Source organism: Zalophus californianus, chromosome 8 (assembly GCF_009762305.2).
Source record: "Zalophus californianus isolate mZalCal1 chromosome 8, mZalCal1.pri.v2, whole genome shotgun sequence".
Classification (NCBI taxonomy): Eukaryota; Metazoa; Chordata; class Mammalia; order Carnivora; family Otariidae; genus Zalophus; species Zalophus californianus.
In genome coordinates, this window is record NC_045602.1 from 35172186 (window position 1) to 35195954 (window position 23769).

At 41.2% G+C, this 23769-nt stretch overlaps 1 protein-coding gene across 2 annotated transcripts in view; it reads right to left on the reverse strand.

The window, feature by feature from the left end:
* Positions 1–584: 584 nt before the first annotated feature.
* KCNG3 (potassium voltage-gated channel modifier subfamily G member 3) overlaps positions 585–23769 on the reverse strand; it is a 45576-nt gene continuing 22391 nt past the window's right edge. For both annotated transcript variants that reach the window (XM_027621306.2, XM_027621305.2), the window contains exon 2: positions 585–2831. In XM_027621306.2, the coding sequence (XP_027477107.2) occupies positions 2186–2831 (646 nt within the window). In that variant the 3' untranslated portion in view covers positions 585–2185. The remainder of the gene's footprint in view (positions 2832–23769) is intronic.

A 23769-nucleotide genomic window follows, 5' to 3' on the forward strand; every position in this document is an offset into this window, starting at 1 on the left:
TAGTTTTAATTTACTTGGGAACATAAGACATATTCCCATGAAGGCTTCCCAGTGCCAGCAAAATGGATGGCTACCATATTTTTATTAGTAATATGGGGATGCTAACATCTGCATATTATTTGCATGAATCGTAAAGCCTAATCAAAACAGGTAAGAAAAAATAAATCCATGCCATTTATTTCAAATATATTAAAATACAATAAATATACAATAAATAACAGAATTTATTTTGAGCATATAATAAGTAGCATACCAGTGTAGAGTAGTAAAAAAGATGAGGTGAGATTCTTTTAATGGCCAAAATATCACGGAAAAGGAACAGTTTTGTTATTATTACGCCAGCAATGGCAATGGCAAAGAAGTGTGGCTTCTCGGGGCTTTTCTCAAACCCCAGACATGTGTTGAGAATAAGCTGCTGGGTGGGGTGCCTGGGTGGTTGAGTCAGTTAAGCTTCTGACTCTTGGTTTTGGCTCAGGTCCTGATCTCAGGGTTGTGAGAGGCTCCAGGCTCAGCACAGTCTGCTTAAGATTCTCTCTCTCCCTCTCCCTCAGCCCCTCCCAACCCCACCCCCAGCCCCCGCACACTTGTGCTCCCTCTCTCTCTCTCAGATAAATAATCTTAAAAAAAAAAAAAAGGAAAGCTGCTGGGCCAGGTAGGTAGGTTTCTAGTGATCCAGGTTTTGGCCCTAATTCCTCCACAGTCATATCCTCTCTTACCCTGATTGTCTACCTGTACTAACTGAGGTCTGAACTAGATGATGGCTATTATTCTTCAAAGGAACATTTCTGTTCTTCAATAAATATATCCAGGCCCCATCCCTTCTCTACCCACCCTCTACACTCCCATTAAATTACAGTGTACAACATTAAACTATCTGTGAATCTATGACTTTAATTTTTTGTGTTTGTCTACCGACTTCTTTATGGCAACTGGTTAACAAAGGAAAATCTTAATTCATATTGCTAAAATTTAGCACTAAATAGTTATAAGTTTTATATTATCTAGTCCTAATAATCTACCCAGATTAATGTGGCATATTGTTCAACATTGATATAAGAAGTTTTGGTGTAGCTGCAATTCAAAATGATGAAGCTCAGATCAAACAATTATATATTCATTGTTTTTAGCTGGCTTAAAATTGGCTTAGCTACATAGCAACCAAGAGTAAGGAAATATTTAATTTCTCTTTTTATGATAATCCAGTGACAACATCTAAGTATGACTTTGGTATAAAAAGGCTATGTAAACATCCTTTCATCTGGTAAGTCTTATTAAACCCACGGAAAAAAATTAAGAGCAGAAGAAGATAAATATGGGTTGTAATATCAAACTATCTCTATTATCATTTTTATGTTGGAAATATTCTTGTTTGGACATCTGAATGTTAGGACAATTATCACCTAGTAACAGCAATGAATTCAAGTAAAATGAACTCCAATAAAATGCTAAACAATACAAGCTCTCCTTATTCTGAAATACTCTGTTGAGTCATTTCAGTAAAGAGATAAAAGAAAACCAAAATGGAAAAAAGAAAACATGCTCAAGCTTCCATGAAGCTGTATGATAAAGTGAATAATAGAAACAAAAATAAATCCGGGAATTGAGAAACGTGCTGGAAAAGTTTTTCAAATACTATCCTTGCTTGTATCTAGCTCCATTATACAGTTTAAAATTTGGCCAAAATTTTTAAAGTATTTGTTAAACAGTTCCTGCGTGTGACATATGTTTCCAGGATACTTCTGACATTGATATGAGAGATTATAAAACATTTAGAAATGAAAATGTTGCTCTCCAACAAAAAACACTGTAACTTCCAAGCTTCTTCTGAATTCATAAGATGGAAAAACATTTGGAAAATAGTACCTTCAGTTTTAAAATGTTCAAATAATATACTTTAAAACAAACACAAAAAGTGTAATTGTTCAAGGCAAGGAGGAGACAAGCCTAAATAAAATAAGATCCTAAAATTTACTCTAGGAGTTATTACTTTTCCTTTGAAGTCTCAATCCTATTTACTCCATTATAAGGAAATTTTTTCATCCCTTCAGCTGGAAAGGATAATTTTTACCCTACCAACATGATGACAGTACCACTGTAGTGCTCACCCAGCAAGAACTGCATAATGAATAGGAAGTAGCGTCAACTCTTTCTGCCAAACTGTATGTAAGAATCGATTTGCAATGCGTTAATTGAGGAACTCAGCAGAGACGCTTCTACTATATCTAGCTGACCTAAACTTGAGCTCATGATAACACTGCACAAAGCTATGATAGATAAAAGTGATAGGTAACGCCAAGAGAACAATCCCACTGACAACACAAACTCCTCCAAGAATTCTTCCAGGCATGGTGATAGGATACATATCTCCATAGCCAACTGTAGTCATAGAGATAATCACCCACCAGCAGGCAGCAGGGATGCTGGCGAAGTCCTTGTTGGATGTTTCCAGGTCCAACCCATGTTCAAGAAGCTGAGAAAGTGCACTAAAGATTGCCATGGCAACACAAATGAAGACGAGTAACATAACCATCTCTCGGTAACATCGTTTGAGAGTCAAACCAAGTGTCTGGAGACCAATGAAGTGACGGGCAAGTTTAATCACCCAAAAAATCCTCATCATTCTAAGCACCCTCAAGGTGACTCCAGCCCTCTGGAGTTGAGAGTTCTCGCCTGTAAACACTGTCATTAACACGGAGATGTAATACGGTGTGATTGCCAGTAAATCAATGATGTTCAGGGGTCTCTTGACAAACTCACACTTGTTTTTGGAGACGATGAACCTCACGATGCACTCTGCAGTGAACCAACCTATGCAGATAGCTTCAATTATCCTGTCAAGAGAACAAAAGAAGAATTGATCATTTTATTTTTAAGCATTTTAATAGCTCTTAGATATCTTCAGATAGTACTACACCGACAAACGACTTCAGTTACTTTTTCCAGAAAACATAAAGAACAGACAGCATTACCAACATCATCAGACCCACCAGGACACAACAGAACTACAAAGATTACAGTTCAAATGAAAATTGAATTGATCAAGTTTCTATTTATATACTGCATGAATACCACTAAGGTTTTTTCTTTTTTTTTGCCTGCCACTAATCTTTTAGAAAATTGATCTCTTACTTGGTGTTTTAAAATGACCTTCCATGCAGCTAGCCACAATATGAAGTGTTATTTACACTGTGAGGACAGCGGTCCCCACTGTGATGTCAGTGACAGTTCTTACAGACAGTGGACATACCCAAGTTTTCAGTGATTTAGTTCTTGGTAAATAAGAGTGAACTCAAGATCATTTCCTAACATGTTACATTGCTTTCTTTTCCTGCAGGCTCCTGTGGGAAACACGGAAGCTGAGCTAATTTGGGGGTTTGGCAGGAGCGCCAGTAGCCTCACTGGGACAGCGCCAGGTCATGACCATCCTCATTGCAAGGGTCACCATGGAAAAAAGGCTGAGGGCTCCTGCACTGGAGTGAAATGATCACTAGATTGTTCCCCAAGGGCCCAACTGGTTGGTTGGTTTGTTTTCCATAGCTCTTTTTATGTGACATGTATTTTAAAATATAAGGCCACATTTCACCTAGAGCTGTATTGACCAACCTTTCCACATCACTGCACGTGTTGGAAATAACAATATTTACATAGCACACTGGCAGCAAGGGGTAGTATTCTTGAAGTCAAAGACACCAACCCGGGGGGCTCTAGCTCCCCTGGCCCTTGCCTGTACTCCCCAAGGCTGAGGAAATTAAATCTCAGCACACGGTTTTGGAAGCCTTGATATAAATAAAGCCTTGAATAAATAAATTGAACTATGTTCCCCTACTATAGGGTTGGCAGGGTTGTAAAGATTAATTTTATTTACTGAATAGGTAGTACATTCACATGGTTTAAATTTAAAAGATGAAAAAAGAGAGTACAGAAAGAAAATTCTCACTCTTGCCCTGTTCCCCAGTTCCTGGGCCACAATCCCTTCAGAGGCTCTAGGGGAGAATCCACTCCTTGCCTCTTCCAGTTTCTGGGGGCTGTGGGCATTCTTTGGCTTGTCGCTCTATCACTCCAGTCTCTGCCTCCTCATCTGTCACAGTGTCAGATTCCTCTGCTTCCTTCTTATGAAGATACATGTGATAGCATTTAGGGCCCACTGGGCTAAGCCAGGATAACCCCCTCATCTCAAGATCCTTAATTTAATCATATCTGTAAAACCCCTTCTGCCATATAAGTAACACCCGCTGGTTCCAGGGATTAGGACCTGATATGTTTGGGGCAAAAGGGGGAGTGTTTTACAGCCTACCACACAAAGTAACCACACCAAGTCATCATGAAGCCACGGCTGCCCCCACTATTTCTCTACTGTATTATCTGCTGCTCTGCTCATGAATGCCATTACCCTGTGGTTGGCCACAGCTGCCCTGTCCCCACCAGGCCATCAGTAAAAGTGGCTGCCATGATGGCCTCTTTGAATCTGGAGGCTTAGGAAAGTGGGCAGGTAAAGAAACTTGGTAGTTCTAGAGAATAGGAAGATGCATTTTTTTCCCAATATATAGTTTTAGCAAATAGAATACCACATATGACTTCTCCTTGGTAATGTTTATCAACTATTCCATAGGTTCCCCCCATATTTCCAGCCCCCCTGCAGGCAGGCAGGGTCATATGACCAGTTTAGACCAATGAGCCATGAGCAAAATGACTCTATCACTTCTGGGCAAAAGCACAGAAGGGTGAGTGCTAATTCTCTTCCCTGCCATGACAACCTGGAAGGCAGGTGTCCTAGACGGCTACAAGATGGTTGGGGCCCCTACCAGCCCAAGCCCTTGTGTGTCCGTACGGAGAGACAGACATTCCCCACCCTGACTCAGATTGGACAAGATATGTGAGCAACAAATACATCTTTGTTGCATTAAGCTACCGAGATCTCTAAATTGGACGCTATCCTAGTAATAAACGGGTCTATATGGTAAGCAGTACGATGCACACTCCGAAGGGATTGCAACAGCACACAGTAGTGATGGTCCTTATTTTCTTAGGTTGGCTGTGGTTAAAGTGCACCGCCTCTCCAGCTAGAGTGCTGTCTCCCCTCCCCAGCCGGCCTGGAGAGAGCGCCCCCATAGCCAAGCGATGCCCAAGGCCTGCTGCCGCGCCTGCTCAAAGGGGCCTGCCAGGCGGCCTGCTGGGCGCGCGCTCACACTGATCCTGTAAGGGCTCTCCCAGCAATAAAACCCAAAGATTCTATTCAATTAAGAAGAGCAAAAATTCTAATGGTGCCAAAAATACCAGAACATGTTCTAATTATTTCCACCAGCAGCCAAAATTGTTCAGATTAAAAAGGAGGAAATCCAAATAATCCCTCAGTAAGGGAATTTCAAAGAGGTAAACACCTCTGTAATGAGGCCCTCTGGGCTCTTCCTGCCCACCCCCCTCCCCAAGTCAGATGCAGTTTATCCAGAATTCCATGCCAAAGGGATGAATCAGTGAGACACCCCAGGCATCCCTCTTTCACCTAGGACTATGCCAAGGCAGTCACCGACAACAAACACAATGAGGGTTGCCAAAACGCCCTAGGTTTCCAAATGGCATTCTCGCCAAAGCCACCACCACCTACTGCTAGAAAACTGAGTACTGTTTTACTCAGGGCTATAGCCAACAGTCGGGTACTCCCCAAGGTTACTTCTAACAAACAAACAGGAAAAGAGAAGGAAAGAAGATACTGAGGGCGGGCACCTGGGTGGCTCCATCGTTAAGCGTCTGCCTTCGGCTCAGGTCATGATCCCAGGGTCCTGGGATTGAGCTCCGCATCGGGCTCCCTGCCCTGTGGGAGGACTGTTTCTCCCTCTCCCACTCCCCCTGCTTGTGTTCCATCTCTTGCTGTGTCTCTCTCTGTCAAATAAATAAATAAAATCTTAAAAAAAAAAAAAGATACCGAGGGACACCATATTTCTTGGAAGCCCATTCTGATTTCTTTCGAGGCCCAAACACAGAAGCCTACGAATTCATGGCTAATAAAAATAGTTACCACTTCTTGAAGCCTTTACATTGGGCACTGTGTGAAGCATTTTACAGATATCACTTCATTTAGTCCTTTTCTAGGACTCTATGAAGTGTGTATTTCCCCTGATAGCCCCATTTTCCAGATGATGGAACTGAGGTTAGGAAGTTAAACATCTTTGCCAAGGTCACACAACTGAGAGATTGCGGTGGCACGTGTAACGAAACCTGGGTCTCTTGGGCTTTGAAGTTCTACGGAATATCTGAAAACGCTAAAGGTTTTTATGGCAATGTTCGCTGTGAATGTGAAGTGATAGATGTCAATCTTTTGGTCTCCATGGTTTATGTGTTAGAGCAGCATTTTTTCAACTGTCAGTTCTTAACCCATTAATGGATCAAAATTGACATTTGTTTCAGAAATTGGAATAGAAAATATCAGAGTGCAGAGTATAGCTTGATGAAATTTTTGTTTCGGTTACATATAATTGTACCCTGAGGTATGCCGTAAAATGTGCTCCTTCCTGTAGGTACCACAATTGCTGGCTACCATGGGTCACTCGACGGATCCCTCATGATAGAAAGCACATCTGGGAATGACTCAGAGGTTTCCAGAGGCTCCAAAGGGGGAGCAGATGCCTTTAGTACTAAACAGTTCTACCCCTCACCCTCCCACCCGGACAAAGGCTAGACAAAACATACAAGGCCAGTAACTACGGTGTGTGAGGTAAAAGTAAGTCTCCCCGCGTACTATCTTCTCATCTTTTTCCATCAACATTTTATTATGAAAAATTTCAAACATGGAGCAAATTCATTTACATTTTTTTAAATTTTTTTTAATTTATTTTTGAGAGAGAGAGAGAATAAGAGAGAGAATGAGAGGGGTGAGGGTCAGAGAGAGAAGCAGACTCCCTGCTAAGCAGGGAGCCCGATGCGGGACTTGATCTTGGGACTCCAGGATCATGACCTGAGCCAAAGGCCATCGCTTAACCAACTGAGCCACCCAGGCGCCCCAAATTCATTTACATTTATATTTTATACTTGTTTATCACCTATTCACCTATCTACCCATCTATTAATCTTTTTTTTTAAAGAGGGAAGTGCACTTCCCTCTAAGAACTTCAAAGTTAATGATATTAACTAGAGTTCAATATTTGTTTCATTTTTTCTTTTTTTTTAAGATTTTATTTATTTATTTATTTATTTATTTATTGTAGAGAGAGAGAGCACGCGTGTGCACATGTGCAAGTGGGGGGAAGGGCAGAGCATGGAGTCCAACGCAGGGCTCGATCCCGCAACCCTGAAATCATGACCTGAGCCAAAACCAAGAGTCAGATGCTTAACGGACTGAACCACCCAGGCGCCCCAATATATCTTTCTTTTTTAAGAACAAAGTGCACTTGCTTCTAAAAACTTCGAAGTGCATATCTTTAACTAGAGTTAAATATTTTTTTCTTTTTTTTCTTTTGATGTAAACTTTACATGCAATGAAATACACAAACCTTAAGTGTGCATTCACTGAGTTTTTGATAAAGCCATAACCTCTATCATCCAAACTCCTATCAAGATATACAGCATTCACATCACCCCAGAGAGTTCCCCACCTTATTTTTGTTACCTTCTCTCATTTCCCAGACCCATCAGACACTTAGCAAGTGCCCACAGATGTTTGTCCAGTACAATGTAAATGACTTTGAAAGAACTCAAGGGCCTGGGATAGCCACTCCACAGCCACAAGAAGCTTTTAGGTTCTTCCGGGACCTTCAAGGGATTACCGAAGCACACTATCCAAAAGGGTATCAAATTCAGTTGGACCCTTTTCTGAAACCTTATACAAAAATTAACTCAAATGGATTACAGACCTCAAACTATAAAACTCCTTGAAGAAAACAGGGAAAAAACTTCATGACATTGGACTTGGCAGTGATTTCTTGGTATGACCCCAAAAGCAAAAATAGACAAATGGGACTACATCAAACTCAAACACTTTTGTGTGTCAAAGGATTCAATCTCTGAGCAGAATTAAAAGGCAATCTACAGGGGCGCCTGGGTGGCCCACTTTGTTGATCCACCAACTCTTCGTCTCCACTCGGGTCTGATCTCAGAGTTGTGAGATTGAACCGCACAATGGACTCCGCCCTAAGCTCAGAATCTGCTTGGGTTTCTTTCTCCCTCTGCTCCTCCCCACCACCCAACCCACCGCGCTCTCGCGCTCTCTGTCTCTCAAATAAATATTTTTTTAATGACGTTTCTTTTTTTTTTAAGATTTTTATTTACTTTTATTTATTTGTCAGAGAGAGAGAGAGAGAGAGAGAGAGTGCGCGCACACAAATGGGGAGTGACAGGCAGAGGGAGAAGCAGGCTCCCTGCTGAGCAAGGAGCCTGATGTGGGACTCAATCCCAGGACCCTGGGACCATGACCTGAGCTGAAGGCAGATGCTCAACAGACTGAGCCAGACGCCCCTAAATAAATCTTTAAATCACTGCATACTTAATGCAGTGTCTGCTTGAGATTCTCTCTCCTCTCCTGCCCTTCCCACTCGTGCGTTCTCTCTCTCTCTACAATAAATAAATAAATCTTTTAAAACTTTTTTATGTTTTTTTAATCAAAAAAGGCAATCTATAGAAAGGGGGAAGTTATATGCAAATCATATATCTGATAAAGGGTCAACATCCAAGATATATGAAGAATTCCTAAAACTCAACAAAAAAAAGTCAAATAACCTAATTAAAAAATTAGCAAAGGGTTCGATAAACATTTCTCAAAAATGATATATAATGGCCAACAAGCATATGAAAAGATGCTCAACATCACTAATCATCTGAGAAATGCAAATCAAAACCATGAGGATGTATCCTCACACCCATTAGGATGACTACTATTAAAAATAAATAAATAAATAACAAGTGTTGGTGGAGGTATGGTGAAATTGGACCCTTTGGTCACTGTTGGTGGGATTACAAAATGGTGCAGTCACTAAAGGAAATCATTGGGGGGGGCTCCTCAAAAAAATTAAAAATAGAACTACCATATGATCCAGCAATCTTGTTTCAGGGTACATATCCAAAGAATTGAAAGCAGGGTCTAGAAGCGATATTTGCACATCTGTGTTCATAGCAGCACTATTCATAACAGCCAAGAGATGGAAGCAACCCAAAGGTCCATCAACAATGAATGGATAAACAAATGTGGTATATACATACAATGGAGCCTTACAAAGGAAGGAAATCTGTCACATGCTACAAAACAGATGAACCTTGAGTACATTATGCTAAGTGAAATAATCTAAAGTAGTCAAATTCATAGAAATGAAAAGTAGAATGGTGGTTACCAGGGGCTAGCAGGGGAGGAGAAAGAGGAGTTGTTTTTTAATAGGCAGATAGTTACAGATTCTCAGGATGAAAATGTTCTGGAGATCCATTCATAATGATGTGAATATACCTATAATGTTACTGAAGTGTACCCTTAAAAATGGTTAAAATGGGGGGGTGCCTGCGTGGCACAGTTGGTTGAACACCTGACTCTTGGTTTTGGCTCAGGTCATGATCTCTGGGTCTGGGAATCCAGCCTTAGGTTGGGCTCCACGCTTAGGGCGGGGTCTGCTTGAGATTCTCTCTCCTGCTCCTTCTGCCCCTCCCACTCATGTGCTCTCTCTCTACAATAAATAAATCTTAAAACCCCCTGTGTGTGTTCCCTCTCTCGCTGTCTCTCTCCCTCTCTCTGTCAAATAAATAAATAAAACCTTTAAAAAAAAAATTTGATACAACAGGGACAATTAAGAAATATAAATATAAAAACAGTCAAAGACTGAATATTTTTACCAGATAGTTGATCTGATGAAGCTAAATGAACTACGCAAACATACAACAGAACAGAAAACCATCTGAAATAGTTATTCCATGCATGTTATAAATTTTATACATGTAAACACATTTGTACATATATGTGTATATATATACACACATATATGTAATTATAACAAAACTATATTAAAAATAAGTATATCACAATGTATAGGAATATGGCATGGGGCGCCTGGGTGGCTCAGTCGTTAAGTGTCTGCCTTCGGCTGAGGTCATGATCCCAGGGTCCTGGGATCGAGCCCCGCATCAGGCTCCCTGCTCCGCAGGAAGCCTGCTTCTCCCTCTCCCACTCCCCCTGCTTGTGTTCCTGCTCTCGCTATCTCTCTCTCTGTCAAATAAATAAATAAAATATTAAAAAAAAAAAGAATATGGCATAGGGGCACCTAGGTGGCCCAGTCAGTTAAGGGTCCGACTCTTGATTTCGACTGAGGTCATGATCTCAGGGTCATGAGATCGAGCCCCACAAGGGGCTCTGCACTGGGCCTGGAGCCTGCTTAAAATTCTCTCTCCCACTCCGTCTGCCCTTTCCCACCCCTCTTCCTCTCCAAAATTTTTTTTAAAATAATAATAAAATAAAATGAAATGAAAAAGAATATGACATAAAATGCTATATTAATTCAAATCCCAATAACTATTCCTATTAAATTATCTTTAAAATTTGTTTTCTAGGGGCGCCTGGGTGGCTAAGATGGTTAAGTGTCTGCCTTCAACTCATGTCATGATCTCCAGGTCCTGGGATCGAGCCCCACGTCGGGCTCCCAGCTCAGCGGGGAGTCTGCTTCTCCCTCTCCCTCTGCCTCTCCCCCGGCTTGTGTGCTCTCTCTCACTCCCTCTAATGAATAAATAAAATCTCTAAAATAAATAAATAATAAATAAATAAATAAAAATGAAATTTGTTTTCTATTTCTTCCAGTTTTATTGTGATGTGATTGATATATAACATTGTATTAGTTTTAGATATACAACACAATGATTTGATATATGTATATACTGTTATTGCCACAATAAGTTTAGTTAACATTCATCACTTCACATAGTTTTTTTTTTTTAAAGATTTTATTTATTTTTTTGATAGAGAGCACAAGTAGGCAAAGAGGCAGGCAGAGGGAGAGAGAGAGAGCAGCAGGTTCCCTGCTGAGCAGGGAGCCCGACGTGGGGCTTGATCCCAGGACCCCGGGATCGTGACCTGAGCCGAAGGCAGCCACTCAACTGACTGAGCCACCCAGGCGCCCCCATCACTTCACATAGTTACAAATATTTTTCCTTGTGATGAGAACTTTTAAGATCTATTTAACAGCAACTTTCAAATATACAATACAGTATGGTTGGCTATAATCACCATGCGGTACATTACATCCCCACAGAACTATTGACCTTGTAACTGGAAGTCTGTACCTTTTGACACCTTCACCCACATTTCTCCCATCCCTAAGGCCCTCCTCTGGCAACTGTTCTCTCTATCTTTGAGTTTGGTTCTTTTTAGATTCCACTTGTAAGTAAGATTATACAGTATTTATCTTTCTTTGTCTGACCTATTTCACTTAGCAAAATGCCCTCAAGGTCCATTCATATTGCCATAAATGGCAAGAGTTCCTTCTTTATATGGATGAATAATATTCCATTATATACGCACCACATTGTCATTCACTCATCTGTCAATGGACACTTACATGGTTTCCAAGTCTTGGCTATTGTAAATAATGCTGCAACAAACATGGAAGTACAGGTATATTTTTGACATAATAGCTTCAAATTATCTTTAAATTGGAAAAGGATTTTAAAAATCAACCTTATTGTTTTGGTGGGGAAAGAGGAGATATAAGTTCCTTAAAGACAAATGTGCGTGTGTGTGTAAAGATAATAGACTTTGGTCATTTTTTACCCAAAATAAAAATACTATGTTCTTCTTTTATACATGAAACTATACAGCACAGGGAGGAAGATAGCAGGATCTTGAGGCAGGCCACCCCTTTCCACTAGTAACTCACTACGGAACTTTGGATAAGCTATTTAATCTCTCCTCCTGAATTTTCTTCATCGGTTAAATGGTGACAATAATAGAACTTATCTCTTAGGCTGTCATAAGAATTAAATGAAATAATATAAAATAATAGTAAGTGAAAAAAATAATAGTAAGTTCTTAGCAAATTGTGACTACAATTATTGTTACAAACCATCTCTGGCCTCACAGTCCTCCCTTCACACTCAAAAGGAGATCAGTTCAGTGCCTTCCTGAGTAGAAGGAGAAGGCAAGGATGAATGCTCTAGCCTTCCGTTCTTTCTTCTTTCAAGAATTCTGCCTGTATTCTTATACACTGCTGGCTGCAGCATAAATTGGTAAAGCCATTTAAGAGAGCAATTGGCAGGATATATCAAGCTTAATACAGCACATGAGACCCAGCCATCCACTGCAAGAGTTTATCCCACACACTTACCCTCATATTCACACAAGAACTGTACGAGATCCACTGCTTGTAATACGCAAGGATAAAAAAAGATAGAGAAACGTCTATGCATAGGAGATTGATTATATAAATATATTTCTCAAAGTTATTAGGTTGAATCATATGAAATTGATATTGGCAACTTTATGACTCTACCTTATACTATGTGGGTAAGAAAAGGAATAAAGTGTATTACCGTGTTTTGATGTGAAACATTCTTCAAGATGTACAGGTGCAGAACAGTACATAAATTATGCTATGATTGTGTGAATGTGTGTGTGTGTGCACACACATGTTCTGGAAGAACACTCAAGAAACCATTAACACCGGTTGCTGCCTCTAGGGAGGGAACTTAGGAACCTGATACAGGACGGAAACTCACTTTTTACTTCATTCCCTTTTGTACCGTTAAATGCTTTACCATGAGCGTATATTATTTGCCCAATTTAATAACAAATTTAAGAAAAAATATAAAGCATGCCCAAATAGAAGAGCAATCACCATGATGGAGTTGTCAGCAGCTTGAATCGACCAGCACGACCCCAGGAATGCCACAAAAGGAAAAGTCACACGCTTCCTACCCCAGGCTTTCAGGCCTAAATGTACAAGGCATTTCCAATCACATTTCTTTTTTTTTTTTTCCAATCACATTTCTAACAGGCACATACAGTGTAAGAATAACACGGTGCAATAAAAATTTCCAACACACTGCCCGTCAATGTCACCACATTACCTAGAGTGTCTTTTATGTCCTTACAAGAGTTTTCTCCATAATAGTAAGTTGAATGGGGAAAATAGCAGAATTTTAATAACAAATCTTGATTTTTCTTGTGCACTTTAATTACCTTCAAAAAAAAAATCTGTATCATTCACATCTTTTTATCTTCCAACCTAGATCAATAATGAGAATAAATACAAATAGATTCTGTACCCACTCAAGTACCAAGCATCTTTCTCTAAATTCACATGTATTAATTTAATTCGCACAACGAAATGCAATAGGTTTTGTTATTTTCACCACTTATGACAGAGGAAAATGAAGTAAAGACAAGTCATTTGCTCATGCCCCACAGCTCACAAATGGCAGACTGATAATACATACTCATTGGTTATGTACTACACTGAATCTTGGCTGGGATTCATGTATTTCCTTATTGCTGTAATCAATGTATACTTGTTATTTTATTTTTTAAGACTTACTTATTTATATGAGAGAGAAAGAGAGAGAGCATAGAGGGAGAATGAGGGAGAAGCATGCTTCACACTGAGCGGGGAGCCCAATGCAGGGCTCGATCCCAGCTCCCTGGGATCATGACCTGAGCTGAAGGCAGACGCTTCACCGACTGAGCCGCCCAGGGGCCCCTGTACTTGTTATTTTATGTTCCCCCTTGATACTCTGTGTTACTCATGCCTGTGTTTGGATGGCCATTTCTTTAGAACACTGGCAGGAGAAGGACAGTGATAAACAGAAAGGCCACCTGGAGTTGAGGACTGGGCTCCCTACTTGGAGTTTTTAAGGGGCTGCTGTAATTCTGCCAGGTCTATCCCCCCACCGACCACTTACTCCCCGAGTAGCAAACAGGAGCATGTGGTTCTCTCCCTGCCTGAGTAAAACGGGGCTCCACCTCCTAACTGCACGGCACCACTTCTCTCTGTCATCTCTCTGTCCTGTTTTAGCAGGGCAGGCACCAAATCCACATTCTCTCTCTATAGATAAAGAGGGACCAGTGACCTTCTACAAAGGAACAACCAAGATCTTGACTGTACCTCCAAGGACCATACCACCTGCTCTGCTAGGACAGGGGGCGACTCATCCTATGTAAATCTCCATCAAACTTCAGAGTGTTTCCATAACCCTTCCCTTCTCCTTTAGGCATAATAATCAGTTTCATTTTCAACCCAAATACATGAATGCACTGTGGTAGAACCTGAGGTAGTATGTTTCTTGCTAGGAAATCTGTCTTGCTAGTGTGACTTAATAGAGATGGATTCTTTTTTTTTTAAGATTTTATTTATTCATTTGAGACACAGAGATACAGAGAGAGAGAGAGAGAGAGAGAGAGAGAGAGAGCACGAGCAGGGAGAGAGGCAGAGGGAGAAAGAGAAGCAGGCTCCCTGCCGAGCCAGGAGCCCGATGCGGGGCTCGATCCCAGGACCCTGGGATCATGACCCAAGCCGAAGGCAGATGCTTAACCATCTGAGCCACCCAGGTGCCCCATAGAGATGGATTCTAAAACCTAAGAAATGGTTATAATGCTTTGGCAATGTGGCAGTTTGTGTGTGTGTGTGTGTGTGTGTAACTTTCGAGATGAAGAATTGAGACCCATTCAATATGCAAAAGAAGACAGAATGGAATTATGAACCCCCAAATATCCAGTCCCATCAACCATCAGCTCATAGCTAATTCCTCCATACACACACACACACACACACACACACACACACACACACATCCATATCCCTCCTCAGGTATTATTTTGAAATAAGTTCTAGAACCCTTTCTCGTCAGGGCGCCTGGGTGGCTCAGTCGTTAAGCGTCTGCCTTCGGCTCAGGTCATGATCCCAGGGTCCTGGGATGGAGTCCCACATCGGGCTCCCTGCTCAGCAGGAAGCCTGCTTCTCCCTCTCCCACTCCCCCTGCTTGTGTTCCTGCTCTCGCTGTCTCTCTCTGCCCAATAAATAAATAAAATCTTTAAAAAAAAAAAAAGAACCCTTTCTCGTCCTCCCTGCCTGGTGGGTCAACTAAATGTTCATGAAGAGAGTCAGGAAATGTCCATGGCTTTGGTCTGAGTCTCCTGAGACAGGTCGGTACTAGCCAGGGCAAGCCAATGTCCTGGAGTAATATGGGATGACAATCTATTACTTGGCTGTGGTTCTAAGCCCATGGAGTACATTAATTCATTCATCATGCAGTAAGACTAAGGAGTACCTACTGTATACCAGACTCTACAGAGCCACAGAGACGCCTAGAAAGATGAATTACAGATAGCATTTAACTATAGTTATGTAAGATGTTATCACTGGAGGAAGCCGAATGAAGGGTACACTGGAACTCTCTACACTATTTCTGCAACCTCTTGTGAGTATAAACTTATTTCAAAATAAAAAGTTTTTTTTAAAAGATACAATTTTGGGGATACCTGGCTGGCTCAGTCAGTAAAGTATATGACTCTTGACCTCAGGGTCATGAGTTCAAGCCCCACGTTGGGCACAGATGTTACTTAAAAAAAAAAAAAAAGATACAATTTCAAGCTTCAAGCCTCTGGTTTGTGAACACATGGAGATCTGGGAAGAATGGTGCACCTGAGGAGGGCATGGAAGCTCCACACCCTTTCTCGATACCTTGCCCTATGTATTTCTTCATCTGGCTGTTGTTTTGTATCCTTTATCATATCCTTTAAAAAACTGGTTAATGGGAAAAGAGGAGGAGGAGAAAGACTATAACTTAGCCCCCCCCAAATTTAAAACTTAGTGAAAAGGTAAGACATCCCCTCTCCAACAACAACCCACCCTATACACTCAAATATAAAACGTAGAAAGTGATAAATGCTGTAATCAACATGCATGAAGTTTAGGAAAAGGTAAGTTTTCCATCACCCAAGAGATTATGGAAAGCTTCTTTGAAAAAGTGGCAATTTAGGGGCGCCTGGATGTTTCAGTCAGTTGGACATCTGCCTTTGGCTCAGTTCATGATTCCAAGGTCCTGGGATCGAGCCCCACATCAGGCTCCCTGCTCAGCGGGGAGTCTGCTTCTCCCTCTCCCTCTGCCTGATGCTCCCCTTGAAATGCTCTCTCTCTCTGTCAAATAAATGAATAAAATCTCTTAAAAAAAAAAGTGGCAATTTAATTTGTCATGGTAAGACCAGCACAAGCAAAGGCAGGAAAGTACTGGGTAAATTTGGAGACATGAAAGCAGCTACACTTAAGCTTTTTTAAAAAAAAAGTCTAATGGAGGCAGCAGGTGACAAAGATGGAAGTTTATTTGATGGCAATGATCATGGATACCATTTATTAAAATGACTAGAAGTTGGTACTTTAAATATACCAAGTCATTTTTTTTAAAGATTTTATTTATTTGAGAGAGAGAGAATGAGAGATAGAGAGCACAAGAGGAAAGAGGGTCAGAGGGAGAAGCAGACTCCCTGCTGAGCAGGGAGCCTGATGTGGGACTCGATCCCAGGACTCCAGGATCATGACCTGAGCCGAAGGCAGTCGCTTAACCAACTGAGCCACCCAGGCACCCCCAAGTCATTTTTATAGGTACAAATGTACCCAGGAATGGGGCCAAGTTATCAAATAATTAACAGTGGTTATCCTAAGAAAATGAGGGAGATTGGGGCGCCTGAGTGGCTTAGTCGGTTAAGCATCTGCCTTTGGCTCAGGTCATGATCCCAGGATCCTGGGATCGAGCTCTGCATTGGGCTCCCTGCTCGGTGGGAGGTCTGTTTCTCCCTCTCCCACTACCCCCTGCTTGTGTTCCCTCTCTCACTGTCTCTCCCTCTCTCTCTCTGTCAATTAAATAAATAAATAAAATCTTAAAAAAAAAAGAATGAGGGAGATTGGCAGATAGAGGATTGTAAAGGTAGGAATTCATTTCTTTTTTTTAGATGCTTTTATTTATTTATTTTAAAGATTTTATTTGAGAGAGAGAGAGCACATGAGAGGGGGGAGGGTCAGAGGGAGAAGCAGACTCCCTGCTGAGCAGGGAGCCCGATGTGGGACTCGATCCCGGGACTCCAGGATCATGACCTGAGCCGAAGGCAGTTGCTTAACCAACTGAGCCACCCAGGCGCCCAAGGTGGGAATTCATTTCTTACCATAAACATCTATGAATAGTTGAATTTTTCACAACTGGAATGTATTTAAGTATTAACCATGTGATATTTTTAAATAACTTTGGGGGCACCTGGGTGGCTCAGTCAGTTAAGCGTCTGCCTTCGGCTCAGGTCATGATCCCAGGGTCCTGGGATCAAGCCCTACATCGGGCTCCCTGCTCGGCGGGAAACCTGCTTCTCCCTCCTCTCCCACTCCCCCTGTTTGTGTTCCCTCTCTTGCTATCTCTCTCTCTGTCAAATAAATAAATAACATCTTTAAAAAAAATAAAATAACTTTGAACTATATATTATTATTCTTCAGAGCCCATAAGTTAGTCATCACTATTGCATTATCCCTATCTTACAGTTGAGGAAACAAGCAACAGGCTAGGGTGCTGAGTCTGCAACATGGACATTTCTGCTAGAAGAGAGACTGAAAACAGGAGGTCTGGTTAGAGGACCACAAAATATTCAAAAGCAAAAATAAAGGCCAAAAACCAAGCAGTGACAGTAGGAAAAGGAGCAGAGGGGCCAAGTCAGAAAAAGCACAGCAGAAAAGTACTGTGGTACCTAGAGAACAGGGGCCTCACTTGGTTGCAAAGTGAGATGTGCAGTGGGAAGAGGGGGTGACTGTGGGAATTATGGCTGAGTGTGTACACAGAAGCCTGACAGTGAAGCTGGTGAGTTATGAAAGTCAAGTTACGGCAAAGGAAACCCATTAAAGATTTGGCAACAGGTGGATTCATTCATTTAATAAGCATTTCTTAAGAGGTTACTATGTGCCGGGCGTGCTGCCAGACCCCTGAGCTCGGAAGAGGCCAAGTGGACTGTGGGAACATGCACCGGGCAGGAGTGTATGGGATGGCTGGAGGGTGCAAACAGTCAGGAGGCTATGACACAGGCAAGACAAATGGGAGGCCCAAACTAGCGGGAGATGGCAGGAATGGAATGAAATGAAATGATGGGAGATGGATGTCAGAAGCCTTCAGCAGAACCCTGCCACTGGCGGGCTATGGGGGGGTAGAGAGTCCAGCTACAAGGATGTGAGCAGATGCCCAGCACTCGGCAGACATTCATCACTGTCCCAGACCTCCCGGCGAGATGTAGGAGGCAGAGGGAACCAGGCTGTCCCTAAACTGAAAGGCAAGTAAAGAAAGGGAAACCACCCAGAAAACTCACTACAAGAGAAAGCAGCCACTCTGAACCATCTTCTTCATTTCCTTAACAGATGGAACGACAGAAATCATCTTTCTGGAGTGAAATTCTGTAAAGAATTTCATCAACATCTTGGGGCGCCTGGGTGGCTGTGAGTTAAGCATCCAACTCTTTGATTTCGGCTCAGGTCGTTATCTCAAGGTCCTGGGATCCAGTCCCGAGATAGCTCTGTGCTCAGCGGGAAGTTGGCTTGAGGATTCTCTCTCTCCCTCTGCTTTTGCCCCACCCACCCCCCACTCAGGCTCACTCTCTCTCTAATAATTTTTTTTTTAAAGATTTTATTTCTTTGACAGAGAGAAACACAGCAAGAGAGGGAACACAAGCAGGAGGAGTGGAAGAGGGAGAAGCAGGCTTCCCGCCGAGCAGGGAGCCAGATGTGTGGCTCGATCCCAGGACTCTGGGATCATGACCTGAGCCGAAGGCAGACGCTTAACAACTGAGCCACCCAGGTACCCCTCAAATAATCTTTTTTTTTTTTAAAAAGAAGAATTTCATCAACATCTTGCTTCAGTGTTCATGTTCATTACCTTCTCTTTTTAAAGATCTTATTTATTTATTTTAGAGAGAGTGTGTGGGAGCCGGGGTAGGGGCAGAGGGAGAAGGAAAGAGAGAATCTCAAGAAGACTCCCTGCTAAGGTCGGAGCCCAAGGTGGGGCTCGATCTCATGGCCCTGAGATCATGACTTGAGCTGAAACCAAGAGTCCAACACTCGACCAACTGAGCCACCCAGGCGCCCCATGTTCATTACCTTCTTAATTGAGGACCTTGGCTCTGGGATGACTGTGCAGAACCATGGGGCAGTGCGGTGTGGGCTGAGACTCTCAAAGTCAGGGACATTGGGGTAGCTTCTCTTCCTCGGCTGCTAAGGAACATGTTTTAGAAGACTACCATGTTCTCAGTGGACATACACATATGAGTGAAGAGACCCAAAGTCCGTGGCTCCAAGTCTCATTACTACAAGGCTTCCAGGAGATGAGAGCAACAGAAATCCAGACCATCTGATTCCCCACTCCAGGTGGGTCCCCCTTCATCCAGCGGGCACAGTGATCTCTCCCAGCACTTTCACCACCCCAAACAGACACAAGTCCACCTAAATACAAGAAAATCAATTTCGCCACAAGAATTAATCTGTTCTGTTCCCATTCCATATATAATGACCCAGAAGAGTTCTACTCCCTTTTTATTTATTTGTCAATTTATTAGTAAAAGAATTAAGAAACAAGAAGCAATATCAGGAGGCCATCCTCTTCTTCAGACAAGACCATCTTATAAAAACTGGCATCAATTCTTTCTTTAATACCATTTTATCATTTTGATGTCAAAAATAGTTTCTACCTACAAAGCTACTCAAAATGAATTTCAAAAGAATGATATTTTCAGAAGTGAGGTATTTCATGTTAATATCATTATTTACTATTTTCTAACCACAGGTAAATAATAGGTCCAGAGCTCAAGTTGAGTTGTTTTTGTTTAATTACTGTGTACCAGGTTCTCACATGCAAACATCTGACATAAATGATACTTCGTCACACAAAGCTCCCAACATACACATATAAACAAAAGATGATTTCTGTCCTTCTAACCAATTATAGGGCTATTTTAAAATATGCACAAGTTAGGGGCACCTGGCTGGCCCAGTCAGTGGAGCATGGGACTCTAGATCTCCAGGTTATAAGTCCAAGCCCCACATTCAATGTAGAGACTACTGAAAAAAATAAATAAAATCTTAAAAAAAAATATGCACAAGTTAGGTCTTATTGAAACAACAAGCTAAGTGTTTTCTTCTACAGTGAAGGATACAAAACATTTGCAGCACTAAAAGCAGCACTGTTCAACTCCCAGGAATGAGTTACTGACTCCCAACTATCATCAGATAAAAGCTGAATTCATGCTCACACCATACAAGGCTCCAGATCATGCCACTCACCGCCTTGCACCATCTGTTCCAAGCAATGTGAAGTATTCTCATGCGTCTTCCTTTGCACATCTAACCCCCCCCACCATCTTGGCTAACAGCAACCAGGCCTTTGAGTCTGAGCTCAAGTATCACACCCTTGGAGAGCCTCGCCTTCGGTTCCTAGCATGACTGGGTTTCTCCCATGCCCCCTGAAACAGCCAATGCTGACCTCTAACACAGCACATATCACACTGTGATGTGCTTGTACATTTATCTATGTTTCCCCAGCTAAGGGGCAATGGGGGCTGTGTCTGTCTTTTAAAAAATCACTATGGAGCGCCTGGGTGGCTCAGTCGGTTAAGCGACTGCCTTCGGCTCAGGTCATGATCCCAGAGTCCTGGGATCGAGTCCCACATCGGGCTCCCTGCTCGGCGGGGAGCCTGCTTCTCCCTCTCCCTCTGCCTGCCACTCCCCCTGCTTGTGCTCTCTCTCTGATAAATAAATAAATAAAATCTTTAAAAAAATAAAATAATAAAATAAAAAACCACTATAGTGCCTAGTCGTGAAGTATTCAGTAAATGTCTGAACAAACAAAAGGTATAATAAAGTTCATCATTAGTGAGTTCAGCTCCCTTACGAGGCTCACGAAATATTTAGGACAAAAGGATGTATTTATTGTGTTGATTTAAAAAAAAAACAAAACAAAGATGGGGCACCTGGCTGGCTCAGTTGGTAGAGCATGCAACTCTTGGTCTTGGGGTTGTGAGTTTGAGCCCCATGTTGGGTATGGAGATTACTTAAAATATTTTTAATTAAATAAATAAATAAAAATAAAAGTAAAAAGCCAAAGATAATGTGTTACAATCCTAACTTCATATCACACATAAAAATTAATGAGATGGAGTATAAAAGCTAAAACCATAAAGATTTTATAAGAAAAACGCAGGAAGGGGCGCCTGGGTGGCTCAGTTGTTAAGCGTCTGCCTTCGGCCCAGGTCATGATCCCAGGGTCCTGGGATCAAGCCCTGCGTCGGGCTCCCTGCTCAGCAGGAGGCCTGCTGCTCCCTCTCCCACTCTCCCTGCTTGTGTTCCTGCTCTCGCTGTCTCTCTCTGTCAAATAAATAAAAAAAAAATCCTTAAAAAAAAAAAGAAAAGAAAAACGCAGGAATCATCTTCGTGATTTGGCAGTGGGCAAACTTCATATGCAGGACACACAAAGTAGTTATCATAAAAGAAAATACTGACAAGTTAGATTTCATCAAAATTAAAAACGTTGGTACATCAGTCCCCTCTTATCTGTGGGGGTACATCCCAAGACCCCCAGTGGACTGGATGCCTGAAACCATGGACAGTACCAAACCCTATATATACTATGTTTTTTCCTATACAAACGTACCTCTGATAAAGTTTAATTTACAAATCAGGCACAGTAAGAGATTAACAACAATAACTAATAATAAAACAATTTTTACAATATACTCTAATAAAAGTTATGTGATTGTGGTTTCTCGCCCTCTTTCTGTCTCAAGATATTTTACTGCCCCATACTCACCCTTCTTGTGATGATGTGAGATAATAAAAGGCCTGCGTGATGAGATGAAGTGAGATGCATGACATAGGCACCGTGACACAGTGTTAGACTACTATTCACCTTCTGATGTCAGAAGGAGGATTATCTACTTTAGGACCGTGGTTGACTGCAGGTAACTGAAACCGTGGGAAGCAAAACTGCAGATGGAGGGGAGACTACTGTACAACAAAAGACATCACTAAGAAAATGATAGGAAAGCCAGAGACTAGAGGAAAATACATACAAAACATTTATCTGACAAAGGACTGGCATCCAGAATGCATAAAGAACTCCTATAATTCAATAATAAAGACAAAAAGACCAATTAAAAAAATAGGTTAAATATTTGAACACTTCACATAATAAAATATACAAATGGCCAATAAGCACATAAACAAGATGATCGATATTCTCATCATCAGGAAAATGAAAATTAAAACCACAATGAGATATTACTATTCACCCAACAGAATAACTAAAATTAACAAGATCCGTAACACCAAATATTGGCAAGGACGTGAAACAACTAAAACTCTTATGCATCATGGGTAGTGGTAGGGAATGGCACAACTCTGGAAAACAGTGTGGCAGTGGCCCCAGTGCCCTGGATGGACTTCTCACGGGCTAAAACATATGACACAATCAAGAGAGTTAATGATTTCCTGAAATGAGTTTTCATTAAAGCAAATGTTGTATGACTCAGAAACAGAACTGGAGGGCAGAAGGGAGAAGAAAGAAGAACTGAGAAAATAATAAAGATCAAAACCACAAAAATATAAAGGACACAAAGATACAAAAAAGAGAGAATAAAACCAAAAGCTGGTTCCATGAAGAGATTAATTACAGCTTGCCCCTAGCAAGATTTATCAAGAAAGAAAAGAAAAAAACAAACAAAAAAAAAAACGAAGGGAGCAAAAAGCAATGGAGAGAGCAGTGAACCCAGAGGTCCATATACTCACAGAGATGGGATACATGGCAGACAAGGCTCTCCAGATCAGCGGGGTACATACTGGACTGTTCTACAATGCTACAGGAACTGTTATCCACACGAAAAAAATGAGATCCCTCACATCATAAATAATTTTAGGGAGATTAAAGACCAAATTTGAAAAGTAAAAGTTAAGTAAATTTTTTCTAAATACATCTTTTAAATTTTAAGAAAATATTTAAAAATATGTAAGAATCCTTATGATGTTGAATATATCAGATGTTTTCTTAAGAATAATAAAACGAACTATAAAGGAATATATTGATAAATCTATGTTAAAATGTACAACTTCTGTACACCAAAACACACAATAAACAAAGTCAAAAGACAAGCCACAGTCAGGAAGAAGATATTTGCAATGTACATAATTGACAGAAATCAGCACCCAGGATGTATAATTAATTATTAAGGGAAAAAAAGGCAGAAAAATGAGCAAAGGATAGGAACTCATAGTTCACAAAGAGGAAATGTATATGGTAAAAAATGATATGAAAAGATGCCCAACTTCACTAGTAATCAGGAAAATGCAAATTAACCACCACAACATACCATACACTCCCACTGGAACAGCCAAAATTAGCGACTGACAAGACCTAGTGTTAGTGAGGACACAAAGCAACTGGAATGCTCATACGCTGCTGGTGGGAGTATAAAATAGTACAACCACTTTGGAAAACAGTTTGTCAGTATCTTAAAAGTTAAATATACATCTACTCTATGATCCAAAAACTCACTCCTAGGTATTTGTCCAAGAGGAAAAAAAAAGTATGCCCATGCAAATTCTTGTACATGAATGTCCAAAACAGATTTATTCATTACTAAAAACAAGAAGCAGGGGCGGCTATTTGGCTCAGTTGGTGGAGCATGTGACTCTTCACCTCGGGGTTGTGAGCCCCACACTGGACGTAGAGATTACTTAAAAATAAAATCTTAAAAAAAGATTAAAAAATAAAAACAAGAAGCACTGCAAATGCCCATCAACTGAGGAACTGATC